Raw genomic sequence first — 26,118 nt, forward strand, 5'->3', positions numbered from 1 at the left:
GGAAACATAAGAGCAGAGGGGCCAGGAACTGATATAACAAGAACTGCTTCTTCTGGAAAGCAGCTGGAGATACTCAGCCAGGTCCAGTACTTCTTGTGTAGGCACATGATGGCTCATGGGAAAGTTACTTCTGATGATGACAGTGATCTCTAGGGAAGAGTGCTGGGTTTTTGGGCTACTGGAAAGCTCGCGGGGGAAACGCTGTTGCAAGTCAAATTGTCATACAGTGCAGGAAGACCTTGCTGAAAGTTTAACCGTTTTCTGCAAAGGGTTTGCACTGGACTGCGTTTTTGGCAAGGAGGGAATTTTGCGCCATGCTGTTTCATGATATCTGTGTGGCTCTGTTAAAATTATAGCCTGTTTCTGCAGGGGCGCATCCTCGTCAGGAAAATATTGTTCATAAGCATCAACGTTGAGCATCACCCTCAGAGCAAGTGCCCTGGTGCCATATGTATATGTTGCTGTTTATAAACTGCCATCTTTGATGTTGACCATGATGCTAGAAAGGGGACACTAGCATAGGAATATTCCAGGGACAAGCTTAATAAAGTAGTAATAACTACTGAATTTTGTGGTGAAGAACATCAATGGAGGAAGGGAGGTTTCCAGTCAAAAAGGTATTTTACATTCACTGCATAAATCATAGTCATATAATTATTTAAACCTCTTGTCTAAGGCGGCCTGTAAAAAGCCTGGGGTAGTGCAAGTCTTCACTTCTTCCTGTAAGTATGTGCAGGGTTATGCACAAGCGGACATTTTCCAGTCTTAAGTGGCACTGTGCTCAATATTAAATAAAAAGGAAAAGTGGCTTCTCAGTAACTTCAGCCTTTAGTGTACAATCTAATTGAAATAACTGATCTGCTCATTAGAGCACCAAGTGAAAACAACAGGGCATTTACATCGTATTAGCACGGATATTTATAACATCTAATGAAAAGATTTTCACTGGGGTTTTATAACTGTGCAATCAATACGGATAAAAGTAATCCGATTGAGGCAGAAAGTCAATATGCCACGATTAAGCAAATTCCACAAATGACATGCAATCCCATTAGCACTACCAAGACAAATCCTCTGCCTTTTGAAGCAAGAAAGTGATGGGGCTTTTGAATGAATTACCTGGGCACTGAACAATGCCCAGACAGCACTGCAACCAAGTCAAAGGAAATGTGACCGACACACTGGAAGGAGTGACGGGTTCATCCATCTCCAGAGGGAGGAGGGAAGCAAACCAGCAGAGGAGGTGAATGAACCACTTGTCTCTCATGCTCTAGAGGGCTCTCGGGAGGACTTATTTTAGCTAGAAGTGACACAATATGGAACTATGACGGTCCATAAAATATTTAGCCCTCTATTCTTGGCAAGGAAGACTATTCAGAGAAAGACCAGGAACACTGTCCTTCTATCAGTTTCTTTTATTGCACATCCAAATACTGAAGCCATCTCACAGCAGGGAATTTTGTCAGTCGGAGCAGGAACAGAAAGTGCCTGTCTCGGTGGTATAGGGTCAGCTGATAAATCCTGGCATGCCATTTATGAAAGCAATGGGAAGCATCCAACTGCAGCGACAAGCATAATAATAATGTACTGTTAAATGAATATGATGGTAGAAATAAGGACCAAGAACAAGGTATAATACATTAAATCATATGCCAGCCTTTTGTGAACAAACCGTTCAGACTAGGAATACCTGCATCTGCATTTCTATATCGTTCTTCTTGCTGCTCGAACTTTGATGTTTGCATCCTGTAGGGAGGCTCCATACCTACACCATAGGGCAAATTTGTAGTTTACACCCACCTCTGTTAATTAAGCACTTAACTGGAATCTAACATGCTGTACTTTGGCAGGGCTCAGTCTCCAGATTAGTTTTTAAATTAGAAAAGTTATCTGGAAATTGAGGACCATTAGTGAAACAGCACCCTTGACAATACCTTTTAATTAATAACTTGTATTGTAGAGCTCAGGAAAGGAAAGGAAAAGAAAAAAAAAAATAAAACCAAACAGTAATGTTTGTAATGTTCTAACTGTGGAAAGAAAACAAATGCTCTGTGTCTGCACTGCTTACAGATTGTGTGCAGACCTGGTGCATTGAGACTGAGCACTGACAGATTCCCTCCTGGAGGCTTCCCCTCCCAAAGTGCCACTTCACACATTAATCTTTTTAAAGTATATATATATAATTTTGCTCCTGTGCTGCACATATTGAACTCAATATAATTTTCCTCATTTTGACGAATACCTTCTTTAGTTTTAGGACATCACTTTTTGGTATGTTAATTTGCCTCTCCCTGCTTTTATATCAAAGTGACGCTCTGGTGTTTCCCATGGTATTATCATGGTTGAGGTTTTACTGTCTGTTTTAAGCCAGCCTACATCCACAAGTAACTGCATTTTCATTGACTTCCCGCAGGCACCCACAACTTACAAATAAAGTTGCTGCAAGTTTGTTTTACCATCTTTTCTGAGCCCCAACTGTTCAGGTGTGGATTTGTCTATCCTGTCCCCAGCTCCTTCCCACTTGCTCTCAGCCACAGTTGGAGAGAGGGAAGCTCATTAATAGAAAGGTTGCTGCCTCTCCCAGACATTATTCATACGTTTATGTCAGTATGTGCTTAGCAAGGAGGTTTGAAGTCAATTTGTGTTAAAGCTTTCCCATTGCGACTGTGAGACTTGCTGATTCTTTGCAGGCATTCCTCGTATTTCTCCAAAAAGTAATCAATAAAAGGAGATCAATAACTATGTTTAAATATCAGGTCCTAAAGGAAATACTGCCATTTATTTTTAGTCAGTTCCCACAGAGCTGTGTGATCTAATCCACCTTCAGACTCAGCTGTAAAGAGCGCAGGAGACGCGACTTCCTTAGTCTTTCAGTGCATGAGATATTTTCCAGACGTTTTTTGTAGCTCTTCTTGCATACCAGGTAAAGAGCATCCTCTCCATTGTGCAAAAGGTTGATCATGGTTCCCCCCTGCATTGAGGGAGAAAGAAGAGCACTGCAACCTTCCATTGCACTGTGAGGAGAATGGAAATGACTTATCCTTCCTCCTTTCTTTTCAAGTCCTCATCACTGCTGAAGCTGTTGGAGAGAAGGGTGTAGCTTTGTAACAAATACACAAAAGGAGTAACTACAAAAGACCAAAATACTGATATATACACATAAAATATGAAAACATCACATATTTTGGATAAAGAGGGAACTCCCCACGTCCACTTGCCTACCAGAGAATGAGGTAGGAAACAGCTGGATTGACGGGCACGGAGCGCTTGTGTTTCCCAAACCACTGAGAGGAACTGCCCACATTTCAGCTTGTTCCATTTCAGCCTGTCAGACATCAAATTACCTGCAGCATCCACACCTGCTGGCAAATCTAAACTGTGATTGTCATGGTACAAAGTTTACCTTCCTACATTATTCCAATTAAATCACAGAATCAGAGAATGTTAGGGATTGGAAGGGAATGCATCGAATGCAACAGGAATGACTATTGCTGGGTAACGTTACCACTGGAAAACTGAATGAGGTGCCTACACTGATCTCCTCACACAATATACACATTTAATTCCTACTGGTCTGTTCTTCTGTAACTAGCTCTCCAGCTGGAGTAAATAGGGAAGAAGGAAAACTGTTCTCTTGCTCTCATGTCGGTATTGGTATTTGCTGGTTTTAGCTCTTCAATCACCATCTCTTACCTTTCTCACAGAGCTCTACTGGGGTTTTCCAAACAGATTGAGAATCCAGAAAGTTCTATCTGTGTGGAAGATACAGACAGTGCAAATCTTAGGTGACACAGTAGCTGATGATTTCATCAAAACTCATCTTCTCATAATAATCGCTAAAAGAAAGAGTGGAAAGCCAGAATTTTCAGAGTCTCATATGCAAAACCCATCTTCCCTTTTTAGGTATTTAAGGGATTTGTTTTCTTAAACTGTACTGTTCTAGCAGCAATCCAGTTTATTTAGTGATCCAGCCTTACCATTTTTCTGTCCCCTTGGAAACTATACATTGACATTGCACTTAAACACTTGCCCTGGCTTTCAGCATTGGGGTATATTTCAGCCTGACTTCTGGTCAATTTGTGTCCAAATGAAAATGTATCATGTACTGTAAAACATATTTCTCAAACATTTATCACATGCTGTATACCAGTAACTGAAGGAATTTATCTTAGCCAAAGAAAAGAAAAACAAATCCATCAGGTAAACATGCGTAAACCGTAAAAGAAGCCACGTGGCGATGTATTCCAAAAGCACATGCAACGTGACTCAGGTAGTTACCCCTAAAATAGCTGTGCTAGCCCCATGAGGCCTTTCCTAAGCAAAATGATGAAGAAATTCTGTTTCCATCATCTCCACTGGCAGATGTCAATCAGGAGCACTGTGAAGAAGGGGACAGACTATCAAGGTATAAGAGCTATGGTTAAGGAGAAGTGATGCTTCACCAGCAGACAATTCAGAGCACTTGAAGCTGGGCTTTCAAAAACGGTCAAGAGATAAAACCTCTCTCTCATCCATGACTACAGAGAAACTCCAGAAATCCCAACCTCACTACACCAGAGCCAGCCTTTGTCAGTAGCTCCTCAACAATCACTGAAACCCAACCAAAAACATGATAGCCCTAAAACATCACTCATGGATATCCCCACGCTTCAGAAGGTTGATATGCTCATAATTGAACTTGCTTGCTACCATTGTCCTAGTCTTGTCTAACTTAATGTTTCTCGGCTGAATTTTAAACTCAGACTAGATGGGGCTGTTAAATATATCAAACAAGTTGGAGGAAAAAACATGTCACTAGCTTTCAAAAGGCATTGCACCAGCCTATAGCTTTTCTCCCTGTATTCTTGATAACCTCATGAGGATTATAAGTAGAGAAAGTGAATGCTGAAATCGTGACTTTTCACAAAAGAGGTGTTTGGTTTTGTTTTTTTCCAGAAGACTGACTCTTCTGGGAAAAGTGCTAGGCTACCTGGAGAAATACATCAAAGAGAAATGATAAATCTAATCCCCTAGAGATTACTGTTTGTTGTCCAGCATCAGGAAGGGATTCGACCTGCCACAAGATCTGTGGTTTCTACATCAATCTTGGCCTAAAGAGAATTCAGGTATCTGAGGCACAGAGACACAATGGATCCTTATCAAAGTTTTCTTGAGTAGCTCAGCCCTTGTCAGTATCTGTTTTTCAAACAACCGATAGCTCAAGGATCCCCAGGGCAAAGGGGCAATCTCGTAAGGAAAACCAACATGCCGCAGCGTTGCTGTGAAAAAGAATAAATGGTAAATAAAATTCTGCAAGCATCATCTGCCATGAAAAAACCTCATCGATTTCACATGCGCATTTCAAGAGCCAAGCACAGCTAAAGCCACCTTGTTCCCCGAGGAGAGGAAAGCCACATCACAGTCTGTATTTCAGCAATGCTACCTTGGCATCTTATGGAACGGCTCCTTCACAGGCAGCTAAACCTTCCTACTAGCTGCACTGTGACCGTACTCGAAGGACTAGTGTTGATGCTGAGGCCTACAAAATAAACACAAGATCATAAACCAGGACCTATCCTACTCAGAAAGAGTTTTAAATCTAAATTGCATTAACTAGATTTAAAGATTATATCAGATTACATGCTGTTAAATTTATGTGTCTCAGATTTCTATAAAATTACATCTTAAGACAAAGCTATTAGGTAATAATTAAAAGAGACTGTTGATTGTCTCCTTCGGTTTTCACTTTCTATTGAATGTCTAGTGATAGAGATCCTTTTCAACAGTCTGGACCTAACCCAGTGAAACTCAGAGAAAGATCACCAGGAGCTTTAATGGAACTGGATTTTTTTTAACCCTAATGCAGATGGATCTTGTCTCTTCTATCTCTTTTCACCACATCAAAACAAAAACCACAAGTGCAAAAATGTGTATTAAATATTAGAAAGTCATGAAATACTGGCCACACGGTGGATCCTGTCATCCACCATTTTTCTACAGGATATTAAATCTCACCGATTCATACATAGAAGTGGAATCTATACTTTCCCTTTTACCCTCCATTACTAAATCCATTACTCTGAGACCATAGTGGTCACACGGGCTTTGGCCACTTGTTGAAAGGTCCAGTTTACACCACAACTTTCAAACGTTCTGCTTGGCATTCTTGGCCCATCTGCTTTCCATTAGCCAGCCGCTCAGTGGTTATTATTTCACGTGTTAACTATCACACGCTCCTTGTGTGAAAAGTTCAGGTGAACAATAATTTATTTAGTATCTTTGAGACCCAAACCTGTTCTACCACCACAGAAAAGACACTTTTTGCAGTTATGTACGTGGCCACTCAAAGCTTGAGCCCTTAACCAAATAATCTGGGATACACAGGACCTTTCTCTGATCCAGTTATTCCTAAATTGTCTGCTATGCTGTGGTTTAAAATGTTGTGTGTGTTGCAGAAAAGTAGCTCAGAGAAGTAAACTGTGGGACTCTTCAGACTTGCTGTTGGCATGAGATATGCCAGAAGTGCCATAATTATCCAGCTTAATAATGTCAAAAATGCTGAATTTCAGCATCCAGATAGCAAGAACGATGCTGTGTTGATGCCAGTGATTAAAACAACAACAACAAAACACAACAGGCAACAAAAAGGCAAAAAAAACCCTCAACAACCCCAAATCCCCCACTCTTCAGGACTATTTTTTTTTTTTCTCAGATATAATTCAATTTGAATCAATGGAATTAAGGCAAGGAATTTGCAATCCCCAGAGTGATATTCACTACAAGTAATGTGAAGAGAGAAGCACAACAGTTGCGGTAACACAGCAGCTCTATTGTTTATGAGGGACATTATTCACACACCTCAGTGATCGGTGCTGGTATAGGAGAGGTACCGGGAGGAATTTGACACTAAAAACCCCCTCATCCTATAGAACAGTAGGAAAACCAGACAAATTTGGAGGTTGATGTACAGTTTTGTGGCTCACCTGATGATTGCTACTGAGTCGCTTCGAGCATCACTCCATGCAAACAAAGGCTGTGAGACTGAGGTTTTGATACAGGCTACTCCATAAGAAAGAAACAGTCCCAGTTCAGCCTCACCTCTGATTTCAGAAAAAAAAGTGCAGAATCTTTGGAAAAGATAAAGAGTATGTGATGCTTCCCCACCCTCCTCGTGGGTGCTTACAGACCTGCACATCCCAGGTGGAAGCAAGCCATGCTTCTGTCCTCAGCAACATCACCAACAAAACTGGGACTGGCCTGGCTGGGCTGGTCACAGTGCACATGAAATCAGGTAAGACATTTAATTACCTTGCCTTCCCTGGTACATGGTAAATTAGTCCAGGCATCCCAGTGCAATACATTAAACAAACTATGCTCACAATTAGTTGACAGTAGGAGTGACATGAGATTTAAGTGAAATTTAATTGTCACCTTGTCAAAAGGGTATGAACTGAAGTTATTTTTACCTCCTCTTGTCTACCACGTTTATTTGATGCCCTAACTATAGTATGCCATTACTGCAGCCACAAAGGGCTTTCTGAAAACCACCAGGATCCTGCTGAAGGACATCTATAACGATACATAAATTGACTTCTATTTTTAGTCAATATTAGAGCTTATCTAAAGTAAATATTAATTCCGGCTTCCCTGTAGTCAGCATCCCTCCCAGAAATACACACTCTTATTCTCAACCTAAAAATAAGCCAGTGACTTCATGCGTTTTCCTCTTATGCCCACTCTCCTTGCACTATATAAAACAAGCAGCAGACCCACGATGTCTAGCGGATCACTGAAAGTCACCTTCACCTTCTACCCATTTCAAACCTTATTTCCAAGGAGACACTGATGCACAAGCCCTGGGAAGGGTCAGCCAAGACAAATGAAATAAAGCCTTTAACAAAAAGTGTTTATTGTGTCCAGTTCTGGGCCCCGCAGTTCAAGAAGGACAGGGACCTGCTGGAGAGAGTCCAGTGTAGGGCAACAAAGATGATTAAGGGAGTGGAGCATCTCCCTTATGAGGAAAGGCTCAGGGACCTGGGTCGCTTTAGCTTGGAGAAGAGGACACTGAGGGGTGACCTTATTAATGTTTACAAATATATAAAGGGTGAGTGCCACGAGGATGGAGCCAGGCTCTTCTCGGTGACAACCAATGGTAAGACAAGGGGTAATGGGTTCAAACTGGAACACAAGAGGTTTCACTTAAATTTGAGAAGAAGCTTCTCAGTGAGGGTGACAGAGCACTGGAACAGGCTGCCCAAGGAGGTTGTGGAGTCTCCTTCTCTGGAGACATTCAAAGCCCACCTGAACACCTTCCTGAGTAATCTTATCTGGGTGTTCCTGCTCTGGCAGGGGGACTGGACTAGATGATCTTTTGAGGTCACTTCCAATCCCTAACATTCTGTGATTCTGTGAATAACTGCACATAAAAGAGGAACTGAGGAGACCACCTGTACGATGCAACGCAGGCTGTGGCCCAGCAGCTCTCTGGCCAGCAGTGCTCTCACCTCAAGAAATCGCTGGCTCTGCCAAAACTTCTGTCTTGCCCTGCTGGCAAACTGAGGTGTCCACGTGTGCCCATTCAGAAGGTGCGAAGTCTAGCTCTCCAAGCAGAAAGGTTGTCTCTCATCACTAAACTTGTTGTTTTTTTTTTTTCTTTTAAAAAGGTTCCATACAACTGCAAGTAACAAAGGCAGTATATCTGCCTGTGCTTAAAAACCAAAACATAACAGGTTCTATGGATGGCCGTGCAGCACACTGCAAAGCAACCATGTGTCTCCTTGTAAGACCTTATTCATGCTGGCCATTGTCACCGGTGCATCTTCCCCTCTCCTTCTATTTTTGTATTTAGCAAGTCAGATTAAAAATTAAATAAATTAATTAATAATCCCTACAGATGTAAGACAGGCCCATAGACACACCTCGATTTCCAGGGACTGGCATGGCAGTTTCATATTTATTCATTGGATGAGTACGGAGAGTGCTGAAGAGCAGCATGACTTCCATACTATATTTTTAGGTAGCACAGGGATACCCTCATCTTCAAGAAAAATACAGGCAACCTGGATCTTTCCCGCTCACCCAGCATTTCTACTGGCACAGAAGCATGCAGGCCAATCTAGTGAGGTCCAACCATGCAGGACCTGCATAAAATCTATAAAAGCTGCTCTTCCTCTCAAAGAATTGAATACCCTTACAATCATCACATGCTGAATGTGCTACATGAAGCAAGGGGAAAGAAAAAAATCCACACTTAACTAAGCTATCCACCTCCTGTACTGAATTCGTGGTTGGATGAGATTTTAATTCAGTGAGTAACAGCACTGGAATCTCAGGGCTGAAGCGTGCTGTGCTTTAAATAACGTGCAGATAACACTGTGGCTGTGGGGCTCAAGGTGAGGGCAGTTTCCTTCTATGTGGAAACAGTTTTCAGGGAAGTCAAAGTTTTATTCAGTGTGGGAAAGCAAAATCTTTTGCTCTCTGAAGATAGCTCAGCCTACTTATTATTTTCATTAGCATAAAGGGAGACCCTAGTCTGTGTCTTTCACCTCATTCCTCTTTTTTTTTTTGGTCACTTAATCACCATTCTAAAAGGGCCATGTAACTGTGGTCTTACACTAGACTATGAGGAGGGGAAATAATCTCTGTTATTTTTAAGGCATCCTACTCTGTATAAGCCCTAGACAGACATCAAAACAACAACATGCACCGAAAAGAATTGTTGGATTGGCTGTGTCTTCTTTTTGTATAATTTGTAATTTTATTGTTTCAAGCTTACAAACCAACTCCAGTAGGCTTTTCCAATTCTAGGCATAGGGAAGTACTGCCCATTTTGTTAAGGGATAAAGCATTATTTTCAGTCCTGCAGTTCATTTCCAGAATGATCTGCTGTATCAACTAGGATGATAATTTGGTAGTGTCTATGAAGATATATAGATGTGTAAGTGAACAGCACATCCAGTTACATTAACACAGGATATTCCGTTCCAGCAATTCTCACATGTCGGGGCACAAAGTCTCATGGAGAGGTCTACTTCTAGGCTTCTTGTGCCCACTCAGGATCAATTACTTCTGCCCCCTTCACAACAGCATGATCAGCTGTGGGAACAGCTGGAGTGCTGGCCAGACATGGTAAACTTCTAAAAGACCCCAGTCATGTACTTAATACTTCTCATTTGATCTGCCATGATGAATCTTACATCCAAATAACCTTACACTGTACTTACTTCTCTTATCTCTTCCTTGTTCAGATACTCATTCTCTTAGTTTTGCACTTCAGCTCTTTCTCCAGAGTTTGTGGCTTGAGTAAGAAAGGCTGGCAGGACTCAGCAGAAGGAGCAGCTTACAGTTAAGGAACCACAGAGCACGTGCCACGTTGGCTGCACAGAGAGATGCCTGTTCTACACTTGTACATACTGTTTGTTTGATCATTTTGATTCATTTGCAAAAGATATACTATTGCCTCATCCAAGTTAGAAAACTTTTAAGTGCTTCTCTTACTCCAGTAGAACTGGATGATGCATAATGCTACGGCTATTTTTCTTGCAGACATCAGCACTGTAACAAGTAAGTCTAAATAAGAAGACTAAATACTTTCTTGGACCACTAAAGTTTCCAAAATATAAACAGTGGCAAAGATTACAACATACACTCTGCTATTCATCCCTTTTCCTATCAGTGAAATTAAATGCTTACAGAAACACTGGAGATTCAGGCCATCCAGCCACAAAGAGAGGCTGGTACAGCTCAGAAGGCAAAGACGTCTCTGCTGCAGGTGTGCTGATCTGCTTTCGGTATCAGCCCCCAGGGTGCCCTCCAGAAGCTGAACCTGGTCAGCTCCCAGAGCCACACAGGTTTTGGTCTCCATTTGGGAAAAGCTACATGCCAAATCAAAGTGGCTTTTGTTATGGCAACACACTTAATTATAAAACAATTACCTCCTTCATTTGCCCAACAGCCACCAGGTGATGATGTGACCTGGGCTGCTCTAGAAGCTGAAACCAAGAGGAGCAAGTCAAGTGTCATGGCAGATGTCTGCACCATGCTTAGCTCCATCATCATCCATTGCTTTACCACAATGTCCTAGCACAGCCATAAATACATGTAATTATCATGGGCTTAACTACCGCTTCTCTGAAATGTCACATGGTGTTAAGTGGTAACTGTAGGAAATAATAGCTGTCACTGTTCCACAATGAAAGGAACGTCCAGAGACGTGCTTACTTTGAGTCAACAAGCCTTTAAAATTACTCTAATACATACAGGAAACTAACTCAATGTTAACAGAGGAAGACTAGAATCAGTGTAAATGGGAGCCTGCAAGAGAAGAGAAAATCAAAGGTGGCAACTCCTAGACTTACTGCTTACTTCTGTTCTAGCATCTCTAATCTGCAGCATTATGAATACACACAACCAGAGTTTGAACATCCCATGTCAGCAATGCTTTGGAGGACCAGGGTCTAGGAACAGCCATAAGGATTCATATACAGCTGGGTCTGGATATGCCACATGCAGGGGAGAGGCTGCCAGTTTCTGCTCATCTTTATTTCTGTAATGGCATTGTGAAATTAAAAATAAGTTTCTCAGTTTAACACACTCTACATAGAGATTTCTGTAGCACATATGGATGGACAATAAGATTATATGTAAGAGGAATGGATTATGAAATGAAACCAATGCTCTCAGTATTCATCCTGGTTTTCAGAAAGTCTGGAATTCTCATTTTAGAGAGGAAAAACAGCTAGAAAGAGGGACTATAAATGGCAGAACTGGAAATCGAATGGATTGTACACATGATGTTCTATAAAACAAGTATGAAATACGTTGCAAATAAATATCAGCCTAGGCACTGAGATAATACAGGAACTAAAAAACTGTTACTTTTCATCTAAATCAACAATGCTTAATCCTTAGGACACTAGAGAACACTTGATAAACATTTTACTTCTTATCTTTGTAAAAAGATCTACACATCTTTTTATACACATGTGTATGGGTCCATAAAATTATAAATACATTGTATATTGCATGTAAAATTGGGGGAAAAGTTCAACAAAAGACAATCCAAATACATTTCCCTGCAGCAGCATCTTTTAACAATCCAGTCTGAACAAGCTTGGGATCCTCTAACGTTTGCTAAAAAGGCAGCCAAAACTTTGATACAGTTTTTGGCTTCTAGCTACATCTGTCTAAACAGGGATATTTTATAATCAGAAGTATATGTTTATAGTGACATTGGCACTATATACTACAGTATTTTATGACACCGCAACAACAAAAATACACTACTCAAAGTGAAGCGCTCATTTTCATGCTTTCATCCTAACTCATTTCCTTTATTTAAACTCTAAAGGAATGCCTTATTTACATATTCTCTTTAAAAAAGAATCTAGAAGCAGTTAAAACTTCAGCATGACAAAGTTCTTGTTCTCAACACACTTTCCCATTATGCTACGGAATAGTTATGTGATTACTTATAAGTTATATATAGGAGGGAAAAAACATTTAACTTTGTCAAAATGTGCATTTGGGGATTGTTTATCTGCTTTTAGGTTTGTTTGTTAGTTTGTTTGTTTTGTTGTTGTTGGTTTTTTTAAAATAATTGAAGATAACTCCATAATCTAGGTGTTATTTAATCATGTCACTTAAGCGAGAAAAATTTATTTACTCCATCTAATGTTGTATGAATATTATAGAGACTATTTCAGTTTGCTCCACTGCACTTAAGTCATGCTTAACAAAGTACAGTCTACAACTAGTATCTTTCGTGGAAAGGGAAAAGAACAAAAAGAGAAAATGTGAAAAATAGCTGATTTGCAAGGACAAGAGAACTGTAAGTGATCATAGTGATACTCACTGTCAGAGTAACAAATCCCCACATTTAATTTCCCAAAGCGCAACACAACATATACCTTACATGGATACCTGAAACTCGAATCTACATTTTAGATTGCTGCAATGATAGCGATAGCACAATTCTACAAATCCTCAGACAGCTAGGAGAGGAACATGTATTTTTCACAGCCAAACGTATCCATGTCAAGTCTGGTCCAGGTTGCTGCTGTGTCAGGCAATGTGCTGCAGGATGCCGTTCTGCTGCGCAACAGAAGCAAAAAGAAGATCTTATAACTGAAATAATTTAAAAGACTAGTTTTTTTTAAAACAAAATTTGATACATTTGACAAAAGAAAAAAGCTAAAAAAAAAAAGCTACAAATAATAATGTGAAAATGAAGAGATTTTGCTAGATACACAGCAGTAGGAAATAAAAGACAGAACTCTGAGTCCTTAAATATTAAAGGCATGCCATGCCCCTTCAGACCATAAACAATAATTTAAAGACAGATGTATTCTTTAGACAGCTGGTGGCGACAACAGACCTTAGAGCACTCAAATTGTTTCACTTCTCTCAGTTTCATCAGGATACAAAACTGCAAATAAATTCAGCTTCTTTGTTTCTTTTCCTGTTTTCCGGCAGAGGACAAAAAAAGCTGAATGCCAGGGCATTTAAAAAACAAAACCAAACAAAACCCCAAAGAAACACAAACCCCACAAACAAACAAACCCACAAACCAAAACCAAATGCAACTGTATCAAATATCCTATATGTCATTGGACAGTACTTGCTTTTTGGAGACACCCAAGTATTAGATTGCTATCTGTGCCCTGGCCTGAGGGTAAGCTAACTAAGCAGGACATGGAAAACCACTGGACACGACAAGAGAAATTGCTGAACTTGACAGAGAACAGCCCAAGAAGCTGACAAAAAGGGCAGTGTTGTGTAGAATGGCTGGATCTCCCAGATGGTTATGGGGGTGTTATGCAAGAAAAGGCTGAACTTCATAGACAATCAGAGGCGAATACTGGGGATGCAGAGTCTTGAAATGCCAACAATCACAACTCTAAGACCATATGAAGCTGAGATCAGCTAGAAAGCAGTACAAGAAACACAAAATGTGGGTACACAGAAATACAAAACTTTGGGTAGTGCCCCTGGACATGACAGCTGGAGCAGGACAACACATCAAACCTGTCAGTTTGAACCACACACACCAGTCAAACCCATTTCTGCAGTCACGAAGACCCGCTGTTCTCCTTGGCTAACAGGACAGCACTCAGAGGTTAAAAATGTTACTCATTTGAGTTAAAAATTATATTCTTTAAGGTTAAATTATGTTCATTGAGGTTAAGAACTATATTCTTTAAGGTTAAATTATGATTGTTGGGGTTAAAAATTATATTCATTGAGGACTGATCACTTTGAACCATCTTGGCAAACTAACATATACAATACAGGTGATGGTTATTGATATGGCAAGTATCAAAGCAGCTGGAGAACAAGTTAAATTTACCCATACTTGCATACCACTTCAGAAGATCACAACTTACATGCCAAAATGACCATTATTTAAAAGAACAAAAATACATAATTTAAAACTTTTACAAAGCAAACTTCCCTACTTGGTATATTCTCATGCCAGTGTCTCAGCTCAGCATGGTTCTGTTTCACAGACTGTGATCCCTTGAAAATGTGAAGGTCTCCACTGACCTTTTACAGCTCCATGTACTTGAACAGCTCTTCTTATGAGAGGAATTCCAGCCTGGAAATGTCTCAGCTAAGGATATGTCTAACAGAAATAAGAACAAAACTGGCGGATCCTTTTAGAAGAAAAATCATACCAAAGAAGTTCCAAAATTATACAGTAAATAAACTTTATTTCATCTCAGCTCTTGTCAGATTAGTGCTGTCAACAGTCACAGATCAGCATATGATACCGTTATGTATTAACTATTTACAATTTACAGTAACGTACTTTTCCTCCAGAAAATATAAGTACAAAAGCTAGGAGTAAACAAATGAGGTACTGCAATCTGTATTTATTGTAGGCAAAAGCGTATAGAAGTGACTTTTAGCAAACAATCGGGAGAGAGTAGTCATCAAGAGTGCCTAGTTCATCAGGAAAATCACCTCAACTGCTATCCATCCAAAAGTGTATTGCACAATTCATTCAGAAATAAAAAAATAAATAGAAGAAACAAACCATTTATTTCAACTCTTAAAAAACACCCAGTAAAGCCTGTATGGAGATACAGTATTGGGCAATTCCTTCCTAGGATAAAGTCTTTTCTCTCCTTTAAAAAAATAACCTTTAACCCAAAATAGAAGACAGTGTTCAATAGAAGAGAAAAAAGACTCATCACCAGATAACCCCTGATTAGCGTTTCTTGTCAAGGCAGTTTTAACTATATTCATGGTCCAAAGGTGGTGCTGAGTTTTGGTTCTTGCTGTTCCATATGTGACCTTGAATAATAGCTTTTCTTCGTGTCCCTTCCAAGGGACAACAACAGAGATATGAACATATTTCTAAGCAGCAGTGCTATGAGACATTCTCATCACAAGTTCTTCAAGATGGTCGTAGCCATGACTAGAAGAATAAAATGAAATGAACAAATGTCACACTATTCAGAACAATTTAGAAGCACTTAATATTAAAATAATAAAGACATTATTGCTTATTAATCAGAATAGGAGATGGAAGAATCTCAGATAAGTCAATTTTCCAAATTATTAACTGATTTTGAGCAAGTAATTCCATTGCAGTATCTGCAAAACAGTTGAGGAACTGGTGAAAATGAAAATAACCTATAGGAATATGGTCAGGAGACTCACTGGAAATAGATAGTCTACCGCATCTTAATCCAACAAAAAACAATGTTGTCCTCTCTGCCTAAGGCCTATCACCAAAACTGAAATGATTAAGTAAAACGTAGGGGCTAGGGAAAAGCCTCCTCTACCAAGAAAATATTTATTGCTTTCATAATGAAGTCAGCATCATCAGCAAGAATATTATGCCACTTGCAGGCTATCTATTGACAGAAGTCACAAAAATACTTGAGATAAAATAAGGAACTACAATCCAAAAATGAGGTTTGAACAGTTTCCATACACATTTGCTTAAGTTATGAAAGCATAACAGGTGATTGCTGACATCAAGGTGAAAATCAAGCCCTTCTGCGACGTGCTTCAAATGTGGCTGCAAAAGCCTGAATTTTTGACACTGGTATCACAGACAGCACGACAATAATATAAGTTTCAAACATGCTTCCTGCAATAGTGTTGTAAACAGCTTTGTCCTATCGCTCCCAAAAATTCAATTATTTTCAACAGAGCTGCTGATTCTGTCAAGACGTGATCAAGGCTGGGAGGCAAACAGTCCAAACTCTGTTGCATTTTAAGTGTAATAAAATGAATCTGCTACTGCATTCAAAGGTTTAAAAGAACACAAAACAAAGTAGAACCCATGACTGCTAAGATGGATAGGTTTTTTTCCTTTGAAAAAGATGTTTTATACTAAAGGCTATATTTGGATGACTGCAAGTGAGGAAGATTTGGATGACTGCAAGTGAGAAGCCTGTCAGCTGCACTTTGATGACTGGCAATGGAAACAGCCCAAGTTGGCCCATTTTGCCCCAGCGGTGGTGCAGGACAACGGCTGCATTTCAGCCCACTGATAGCAATTGCTTCACCTGCACCGAACCAATTCCTGGCAACTGTGCAAAGGAGAAAGAGGAAAGTTGGGCTGACCACTTCCTATAGATTTAATTCGAAGAGTTCAATAAATATCATACACCACTAACAACTCAAATTATAATCTTATCATGCAGAGCAGAAGGTTTTACCTGTGAACTTCCATATCCTTCTCCTCTCTCAACTGTTACTGCTTGTGGGCTCCTTCTTTAGCTTGGCTAATCTCATGCAACCTGCACCTCTAGGCCCAAATCAGCTGTTGCTTTTTCGTAACACTACAATTAGTGTCACAGATTCATAATGAAAGTAGCTTAATAAAACCTGAAAAAAAGGCCCAGTAAACTGAGAGCATAAAGCTCCCCAAATTGTTCTCCCTAATCTCTCTGCTCTAGCTTCTCTTGGTACCAAGCCAAAGCTCTGATTCAGAAAGTTACTGCTGTTTAAATGCAACCAAATTCTAATTCTTCCACAGAGAATGTCTCATGACTGTTTTTAACATAATCCATTTTCATATTGATAAGATGTAATAATTCATTTCAAGCAGTATGGTGTACGTCTCCTATATATCTGAGGGAGCTCAGAAAGTGAATAAAGAGAAAACAAAGCCAAGTGCAATAAAATTTAGTATTACATATTAATTGATTTAAAATCTGATTTGTTTTTTTTCTACAACTGAGATTTCTGTAGCTCAATCAACAATTCAAGTTATGCTTATAACTCAAAAAGATTTGTTTTGAATCAATATTTACCATTTTGAAACTTGGCTTTGTAAAGCGAAACATGATTACGAGTAGAATAAAATTTATCATATACATATAGAACAAAAAAATTAATTTTTTAAAGGAACAAAAGCAGGCAAGAAAAAAAGACACAACAAAAACCAGAAGAATGATTAATCCATAGGTTTCAACTTTCAATAAAACAAGTAGGTATTAGGCTTCACTCACCCACATGCTAACTAAGCACAGACTGATGGGATATTCAGAAGATACCACTGCGAGGTGAGGCAAACTACAAAGCCAGGAAGAAAACAGCTTATTGGACTACTTTGTTAATAGTGTAGATGAGAACTCTGTGGACATCTACTGCTTACAGATGAGAATGCTATGGTTAGATCACAACAATTATGTAGTAAAATCAAGGTTAGTGAAGGAGATACATTGATCTAGCACATGTTTATGGACCTAGGAATTTGTCAAAAGTTTTCAGAAACCTGTTAAATATATGTCCACTAAGAGGGTAAATAATTACTCATAGATACTTATTACTACACACACTCTTTTCCAGTAGCACAGTTAATTAACTATTTAGACATTAATATTAGTTACAGATGTTTTGGCCATAAACTGAAATACAGAAACAACCAAGCTTTATATTAAAAATGTACATTTATGTTGTAGATCAGGACTTTATTGCTCAGATCAAAATACTGGACATTTTAAAACACTAGCATCACTCCAATATTAGGTGTGGAGAAGTACTAATGTCATGTTAGTAAATGTCAATAGACAAAAAACAAAAGCACAAGCATATTTCTTGATAGAAGAACTTACTGAAACTCCTCCAACTTTTCATTCCTAACAGAACTACAGAAGACTAGCCAGAAATACGGATTTGTGCTTCAGTAAACAAACTCAGTAACTTTGAAAGTGAAGAAACAAATTAATACATCCTCCATAATATGCCTAACATGCCCTAATATTTGAGTTGCCATAAGACATCTCATTTCATCTCTTGGTGGATTTTGAAAGGAGAAAATTTATATGTTAGATCTGAGCCAATCAGGGACTGCTACGTGAAACCCAAGAAGATTTTGATCAGGACAAGAAGCTCTTTAAATTACAATATCCTTAACAATCGGAGCACTTGTAGCCTGTAAAAAAACTCAGTAGCTAAAATGTTCTAGCCAAATTTAATACCAAGAACAAAAATCTGTTGTATGAATTCAAGTTAAAGTTCTATTTTGTAACAGAAGTTGTGAATGCCTGTTTTAAGGAGACCAGCTTTCAAGTATCGAAAAGCTGAAGGGACCACAAACAAAGGTCCAAGACACTCCCAAACCTACTAAGTGTACAGGAAATTGCTAAAATATATACACTTTCCTCCTGTTTGATACATCACGCAAATAAATGCTAGAATTTATATTTTTTTAACTTTTGTTCCAATGGATCAACAGGTCTTTAATGTAATTGCTTCAACTAAAATCTAAAAATGTTTAAAATTTTATCTTGTTCTGTTTCTGATAGTGTTAAATAAATATATACGTAGGCCAGTAAGAGACTGTAATTTTTCCTTTCACTTTAATGCCTATGTGTTCTACTAAGCTGACTCACAAAGAGAGGGATCATTGTGTTGACTCCAGATACAATGCAGAGAAAACCATTACTGCAGTTTTCATCTTAATAAGAAATAGCTCTAATACATAAAATAGTAACAGTAATAGCAAAGAAATGTTTATGCTCATATATTATTCTTTTTTTGGGTCTGCTTCTCAAACTCAAATTCATCTTTCCGGTAAACAGATCAAAGTGGAGAGAAGACCCTTTTTTTAAATTGTTTTTTAAAAGTCTTGTTAGGACACTCACTTAAGATAGAATGACCTAAATCTGCATATCTCACTTCAAACACACACATCCCAAGTGACTGAGCTAATTGGTTTTCTATTCTACAAGCAAAATGGTTATTGTTTTTGCCAGAAATTTTATCCCAAGGCTGAAATATCTCTCATATTTTTCATGAAAACTGGTATGACTCCACAGAAACTTCTGAATTTAAAGAAACACATTTTTTTCTGTCAGATTACTTTTGTCATCAGAAAATTAATCTAAGGAATAGTAGTGATGAGTGAGCTAGCTTTGTTCTGTTGTACCTGTAGTTATCAGAAATATGGCTTAACTGATTATGAGAAACACTAGCTAAGAAAAGATGCTTGCTTTTTTTCTCACTCCTCAAATCAACATCTGGAATGTGACATTCCACTGAGGAAGGAGGTAGGAGAGAGAAAAGGAGTTTCCTTGAATATAGACATAGGGAAAAAGAAGACTTAAAAGAAAGTTTCTAATTTCTTATTCTTGCAACCTAATCTCTTGCATAAACTTGTTATTTATATAACTTACCAATGGTCGAGCATCTTCTCGTTCTAGTATCTTCTGAGTCTGATCTGCTGGGAACTTCAGCACTGTTGTTATAACCTTGGCCATCGTCTAAAAAGAAATATGTCACCTATAAGTAATTTCATATGCACTAAAATGCTTTGTAATGTTTAGAAAAGCATTTCACTTAAGAATACTATATGATACTATTTTAGTAATGTCAATGGAAAACACAGTGAAACCAGTATGATATCATCACATACGCATAACATGTTACGTGAATTATATGAAAATCATTAAGAGTCTTCATTTCGCATTGTCACAAACTGCAGCTATTGTAATACCATATAAGCTCTATGGCATCTGCTCAAATACTTAAAGTCCATTAATAAGCCAGTATACTGTTACAAATACTGCTCCTAGCACATTCAATCTTAGTGCAGCCTTTCTGAAAAGCACATTTCAAGCACATGGCACTTGAGAGAGTCCTTATGGATTCAACTATATTCACATCATCCAAGTATTTTGTAAAGAAACGAAACACTGAGAACGCAGATCCAATGTCAGATATGCAACTCCAGTTGTGTAAATATTTTTAGCGGATATATAGTAAGCCCATATTTAAACAGCAAATCATTTAGACATCCTCAGATGCAAGAATGTAAGAATATCAAAAGCTTTGTGTAAAACAGTCAATGATTATTTCCATTTTATAAACAGATGAGTGGGAAGAAAAAACTCCAAAAGGCACAAAACAAGGTTCAGGTGACTTTTACAATAAAGGTCAAAGTAAGGGCTGCAGTTCAGCTAAAACAGAAGGTGATTGCTACAAACCCAGGAACTGCTGCTCTTAAAGAATGTGGATGAGATAAGATTGCTGCTCTCAATATCCACTGTTTACTACCAGTCTCACATGTGGAATGAAGAGGGAGGCTGCAGCAACAAAGCAGCTGCAGGACCCAAATGACTGCAGCTAAAAGAGGTAAAGCTTTAATTTGCAACAATTCTTTCAGTATATAACTTAAATAGGGATAAAAAAGAAAAGAAAACAAACAAACAAAAACCCAAGCCCTGTTGAATCCTTTCAGCTCAAAAAGCTTAATTTCAACATATTAATAGTTCCGTAATTAAGAAGTGCGTCTACTGCAGTTCCCAGATACACAAAGGAATGTGCTCAGCGCTACAAACTAACATCACACTTTCCTAATTTCTCTTGCCAGAATCCTCATTGCCATAATTCAGGACTGAAAGATTAGAAAGCACTGAGTTTACAATCTGTTCAAACTGTTTGTAACAGAGCTATGAAGAAAGCCCCCTCTTAACCATTTTCTACAGGACACAATGGTATGCAACTGTTAAAGAAAAAATCTACAGACGCTGCAAATACTCCAAGAAAATATGGATACTTATGTGCCAACCTAAATAGGGGCTATCTGAAACCTTCTTTCCTGAAAATCACCATTTTGTAATTTATCACTAGCAGTGACTTGATATCTTCTCCAAGTTTTTGAGGCTGCTAGGGAGATTTTGAAGCAGAATTATTCAACACTATTCAGAGTTGCATAGTTAATAAACAAAGACTGCAGATCTCAGGACAGTATGTTCAACACAGGCTTCTCTAACAGTCTATTGTACTATTAAAAACCCCTAATAACTCATTAAGTGTGTGAATACACATACATGTTCCCAAGTGTGCATCTCTATTTCTACCTATAGAAAGACCCTGAGCTTTCCCAAACATAATAGTTAGTCCTGCTATAAGAGCTGATAGTTTGCATTCCCATTTCTTTCTCTGAGGTTGATATATTCAGATATGTCATCTCTGAAAAGAATACTTTTACAATGATACCAATCAGTCCTCTCTGTAATTCAAGAGCTGCTGGTCAAAGGCACAACCTTTAAAATCCAAATTTTACAGAAATATCCCTTGTTTTTCGGCAGTGCACAAGAGCATGTTGAGGTGCCAGATAAAGATCTGCATAAATGTACTATCTCTGACACAGACATATATTCCATTACATTCTTCCATGCACCTAGCTGATATCAACACACACATTTACTATATATACAAACCTCAGACTGACTTTTCTGGCCTCAGAACAGACTACAAAGAGCATCATGAATTTACAAGCAGACCATCTAGGATTTCTGCAAGACTTAAGAATTAGTGTGCAGTACAGCTCGACAGTGCAACTATTCACGTGTCTATAGAAAATATTATTTAATTTGACCTAGTGGTGTATGCCATGTACTTCCAGATTCAGATACTCTGAACAAGCTGTATGCTAAGAAAAAGCTGGCAATCTCATTTCAGTTAGCCTACCAAGGAAGAGGCAAAAATAAAGTTGGTCTGCAAGGCAAGACAGTAGAATCCCCCAGTAAAGACACATACAGTTTACAGAGAATGTGGCAGCTTACAAGCCCCACATTAGGACCATAATTCCTGACTCCTAGATAATGAGCCACCATCAACCCTCAACACTTCTCTTCTGTCTCCAGCTCTGTAACACAACCGATGCATTCATTAATGCCTACTTAATATGATTCCAGGATCATTTACCAAGCTGCATAATTGGCAACCCCCCCCCCGATAGTTTACACAGATTCTCTTGGAACTCCTTTCAGTAAAGGCAAATTAATGACCACAGAGATCACCGATTCCCCTGCCTTTGAGACATGGCATATTTATTTTTACTGTAAAAGGAGATTCTGCACAGCAAAAAGCCACCAGAATGATCTTACAAGGGAAAATTAGAAAAAAATTGCCTTGTCTGGTCCAGGAAAACAAAAGCTGAGAGAAAGGTATGTCTGTACCATAGAGGCAAATCTCAACACAGATCTCTTAACTCAAGGAGTGCGCTGGGGAAAGAAGCATATGTTGATACTGTACTAACACACTCAGACTCTGTTTAAAAGATTTTATCAATCACATTGTCATTGCTCATGGTGCTCCAGCCAGTGTAGCAGGATGAAACCAGTTTTTGAGACATGGTTCAGTAAATTTCACGTTATACAATACTATCTCTATGAGATCAGACACTAAACTCAGTGTCTTCTAGCACCACATCTAATGGCCGAAAGAAAACAAGCATATGAAATCGGCTTAAATGCATTTTTTGAAGTCAAAGTGAAGACAACAAAGTATCTTTATATTTACATTAGTAAAAATACTAACAGTCATTCCACTTTAATTTTCCATTAGTAAATGCCAGTACAGCTACAATCTTAAGCAGTTAATAATAGCAAACTAGACAATACCAGAAATTCTTCCCTTCTTCCAATATATAAGAACATTCACCCTTGAGTAAAAATTGCTGAGGTAATCAAATTTGTATGAACACCCAATAGAGAGGAATGCAATCGCATTCACTTTTAAGAACTCTGTCATTCTCCCTTACCTATTTGCATCTAATTTGACAAGCTAAAAATTGTAGTGCTTTGAAAAGAATTTCTGCTGGTTGTTTGTTTAAATATATTTCCCCTTTCAATCACACAAACTTTTAAACAATGCCTTCCCAAGTTATTGTAGGAATCTGATGTCTCTGTTTTCTGATTTTTTTTTTTTTTTGGTCCCAATATTAATCTGCTTTTAGGAGCCAGTGTGCAGGCAATGTTGTAATGGCATCCTCTGGTTAAATAAAAATTTATCTTCAGAGAATTAAATACATGTATAGGTATACAAACATACAAATCTATACATATAAATGCATGCATACATAAATTTATTATGCTTATTCATATAGCTTTTAATTAAAGCCATTGAAAGAAAGAGGAGAGACCTAAACTCAATTTACTTTAGTAGCGGTTGTTGTTGCTGTTATTGAAGAAGTCAACTGCAAATTTTAGTACATTACTGTTAAAAAGGAAAAAAACCCTCACAATCTTTTTTTCACAGTTTTGAGGTAAGCATAGTAATGTGTTGAAGACCAGTGAGAAATAGCCTTAACAAGTGACAAAAGAGGTCTCAAACTAGGTATTTTGGAACGCAAATTTGTGACATCCACCACCTATTTGCAATAGCCATCTACTGCTGCCTCAAAACTTGTTGAAATTGAAACATTGCTGACAATGTTGTTTAGAATTTTCTCTTGTCCAAGTCCCTCACAATTCAAAATCATAAAATCATTCTTTAACCATTTCAGTTGTTTTTTATTTAAGTAGCAGAGCCATCCAATGAGCCACAGGCTTGTGAACAGAAGCTAACTAGTGATTCTAGGTTTTCTGGATCAGGGATTTTTATTTTTAATAAAAAAGGAATTAATATCAAAGTGAAAAACTGGATAAAAAGTGAAAGAAAGAAGAATCTCATAAGGACAAGATGTCCTGCACAAACCAAGTTTTATTCTGCACAGAGCACAATGAGAACCAAGATAATTAATGTAGAAACCTGCATAAAACCTCTCTGCTTAGTAGTAGTCCAAGTTGAAAGCAGTGCAACAAAGAATGAAGGAACTCCAGGAAGGAGAAAAAAAAAATCACCCACATCGTATTTATTGTCCAAGAAAAATGTTTGTGTTATGACATACTTTTTTTGAACACGGTCAACCTCTAAGCACCACTGTTGTTGCAAGCTGGTAAAATGTCAATGTAGGAATGACTGCACAAGCTTGCAGCATACAAGAAGCTGCCTACTGTGCAGCTTTTCACTGCTTTTAAGAGTAAATTTATATTATCTAGACAAGGCATACAGATTTGGGAGCCCTATAAAACATTTTTAAGAAGCAATTAAAAAGATATTTCACCATTTCAGAGCTACTAACAAACTATTATTTAATCCAACTGTTACCATGTTTGCAACAAAGCGATAACAAAAGAACACTTCTGCTAGTATTGTGCATACCAGCTTTCACAGTTCATAAAGTCTGACTGGCAACAGGGTATTTGCAAGTAAAACCATACCTACCTATAAAGGTTTTTGTCTCCATAGGTACACTAGTGAGAGATATGACAATGCCACGTTCCCCTGTCAGTCATCTTGGCATGCCAACAAGGTTTTTAAGGTAGGGATCATGCCCCTTTGGAAAAAAAACTGAAAACCTGTTGAATCCCAGTGTCAGTAATAAACAGCATGTAATGAATCACAAACACGTGGTACTTCAATTTATACAGCAAGGATGATAAACTCTGTTCTAACCTGAATCACATGCCACCATATAAAACTTTCCATACCTTTGTCTCACGACCCATCATATATTCAAAGAGCACTTTCCTCAAGTATTCAAACTCAGTAGGCTCTCCAAAAAGGGAAACATCAGTATGGTGAAGGTTTCCATCTGTGCAAACAAAACCAAGAGAAAATTTATACAGACAGTGACTCATATGTACCTAAATTTCACCAATGGCATGAAACTGAACAAGAGCAAATGCTGGATTCTGCAGCTGGGATGGAGTGACACTGAACACAAGTCTAAATGAGGAGTGGCTGGAGAGCAGCCCTGCAGAAAGGGGTCTGGGGGTGCTGGTTGCCAGGAGCCTCAAGAGGAGTCAGCAGAGAGTGCCCTGGCAGCCAAGAGGGCAAAACCCATCCTGAGGGCATCAAATACACCATAACCAGCTGGTCAAAAAAGGTGATTATTGCCCTGCATTTAGCTCTGGAGTGGTCTCACCTTGAGTATTGCATGCAGTTCTGGGCCCCACCATTTAAGAACGATGTTAACATACATGAACATATCCCATGGAGGGCATCCAAGCTGGTGAAGGGGCCGGAAGGCATGTCCTCTGAGGAGTGGCTTGGGACATGCGGTTTGTCTAGTTTGGAGAGATGGAGGCTGAGAGGCAACTGAAAGGGTTTTGGTTTCCTCTGCATAAACTCAGCAAAAATGTAAGGAACAGGCAAGACTTCTCCACCATTCCTTATCAATGCATGAAGGGACATCAAGTGACACTCGCTACTACACTGTTTATGGTGAGATTTTCTTCTTGGAAAGAAGTTCTGAACTGTGTTATATACCACATTTTTCCTTGCACTTCAGTAGGTCTTTTCTTCCTTTCATGAAAGTCATGGTAGCCCTCTCAGCCTTTGTTCTGCCCCTTCTACAGGCCATCCATGCCCCTGCTCAACTGCTTAGTCTTTGTTTGCATTAATATTTAAGAAGCTTCTTTACTTTGAGGGTGCCAGAGCACTGGAACAGGCTGTCCAGGGAGGCTGTGGAGTTTCCTTCTCTGGAGATACTCAACACCTGCCCAGACACATTTCTGTGTGATCCGCTCTGGGTCAACCTGCTTTAGCAGGTGGGCTGGACTAGATGATCTCCAGAGGTTCCTTCCAACTCCACCTATTCTGTGATTCTGTGAAACCAATGTACTTAGTCCTGACTGCCCTCAACTTCTAGTTTTCTTATTTGTTTATAAAATACCTTATCTTAAAAGAGTGGAAGGATAGCATGGTAAAACAGGGTAAGAGCAGATATAAAGAAAATATTATTGCAAGTGTTATTTTTTTTTTTTTTTCCACTGAAATATTTTTCATCTGTGCTGCCTACAAGCTTGTCAAGGAATCTGAACAACTGTAGAACATGAGACA

At 38.7% G+C, this 26,118-nt stretch overlaps 1 protein-coding gene across 7 annotated transcripts in view; it reads right to left on the reverse strand.

Annotated features, from left to right (window-relative positions):
- Positions 1–14,670: 14,670 nt before the first annotated feature.
- GOLGA4 (golgin A4) overlaps positions 14,671–26,118 on the reverse strand; it is a 162,200-nt gene continuing 150,752 nt past the window's right edge. For 6 of the 7 annotated variants that reach the window (XM_065833091.2, XM_071804741.1, XM_065833089.2 and 3 more), the window contains 4 exons: positions 24,765–24,868; positions 19,620–19,706; positions 17,451–17,514; positions 14,671–15,400 (listed from right to left, as the gene is read on the reverse strand). In XM_065833091.2, the coding sequence (XP_065689163.1) occupies positions 17,485–17,514; positions 19,620–19,706; positions 24,765–24,868 (221 nt within the window). In that variant the 3' untranslated portion in view covers positions 14,671–15,400; positions 17,451–17,484. The remainder of the gene's footprint in view (positions 15,401–17,450; positions 17,515–19,619; positions 19,707–24,764; positions 24,869–26,118) is intronic. The other variant, XM_065833090.2, reaches the window with a different exon arrangement.

The sequence above is a fragment of the Patagioenas fasciata genome, chromosome 2 (genome assembly GCF_037038585.1).
Source record: "Patagioenas fasciata isolate bPatFas1 chromosome 2, bPatFas1.hap1, whole genome shotgun sequence".
Taxonomy (NCBI): domain Eukaryota; kingdom Metazoa; phylum Chordata; class Aves; order Columbiformes; family Columbidae; genus Patagioenas; species Patagioenas fasciata.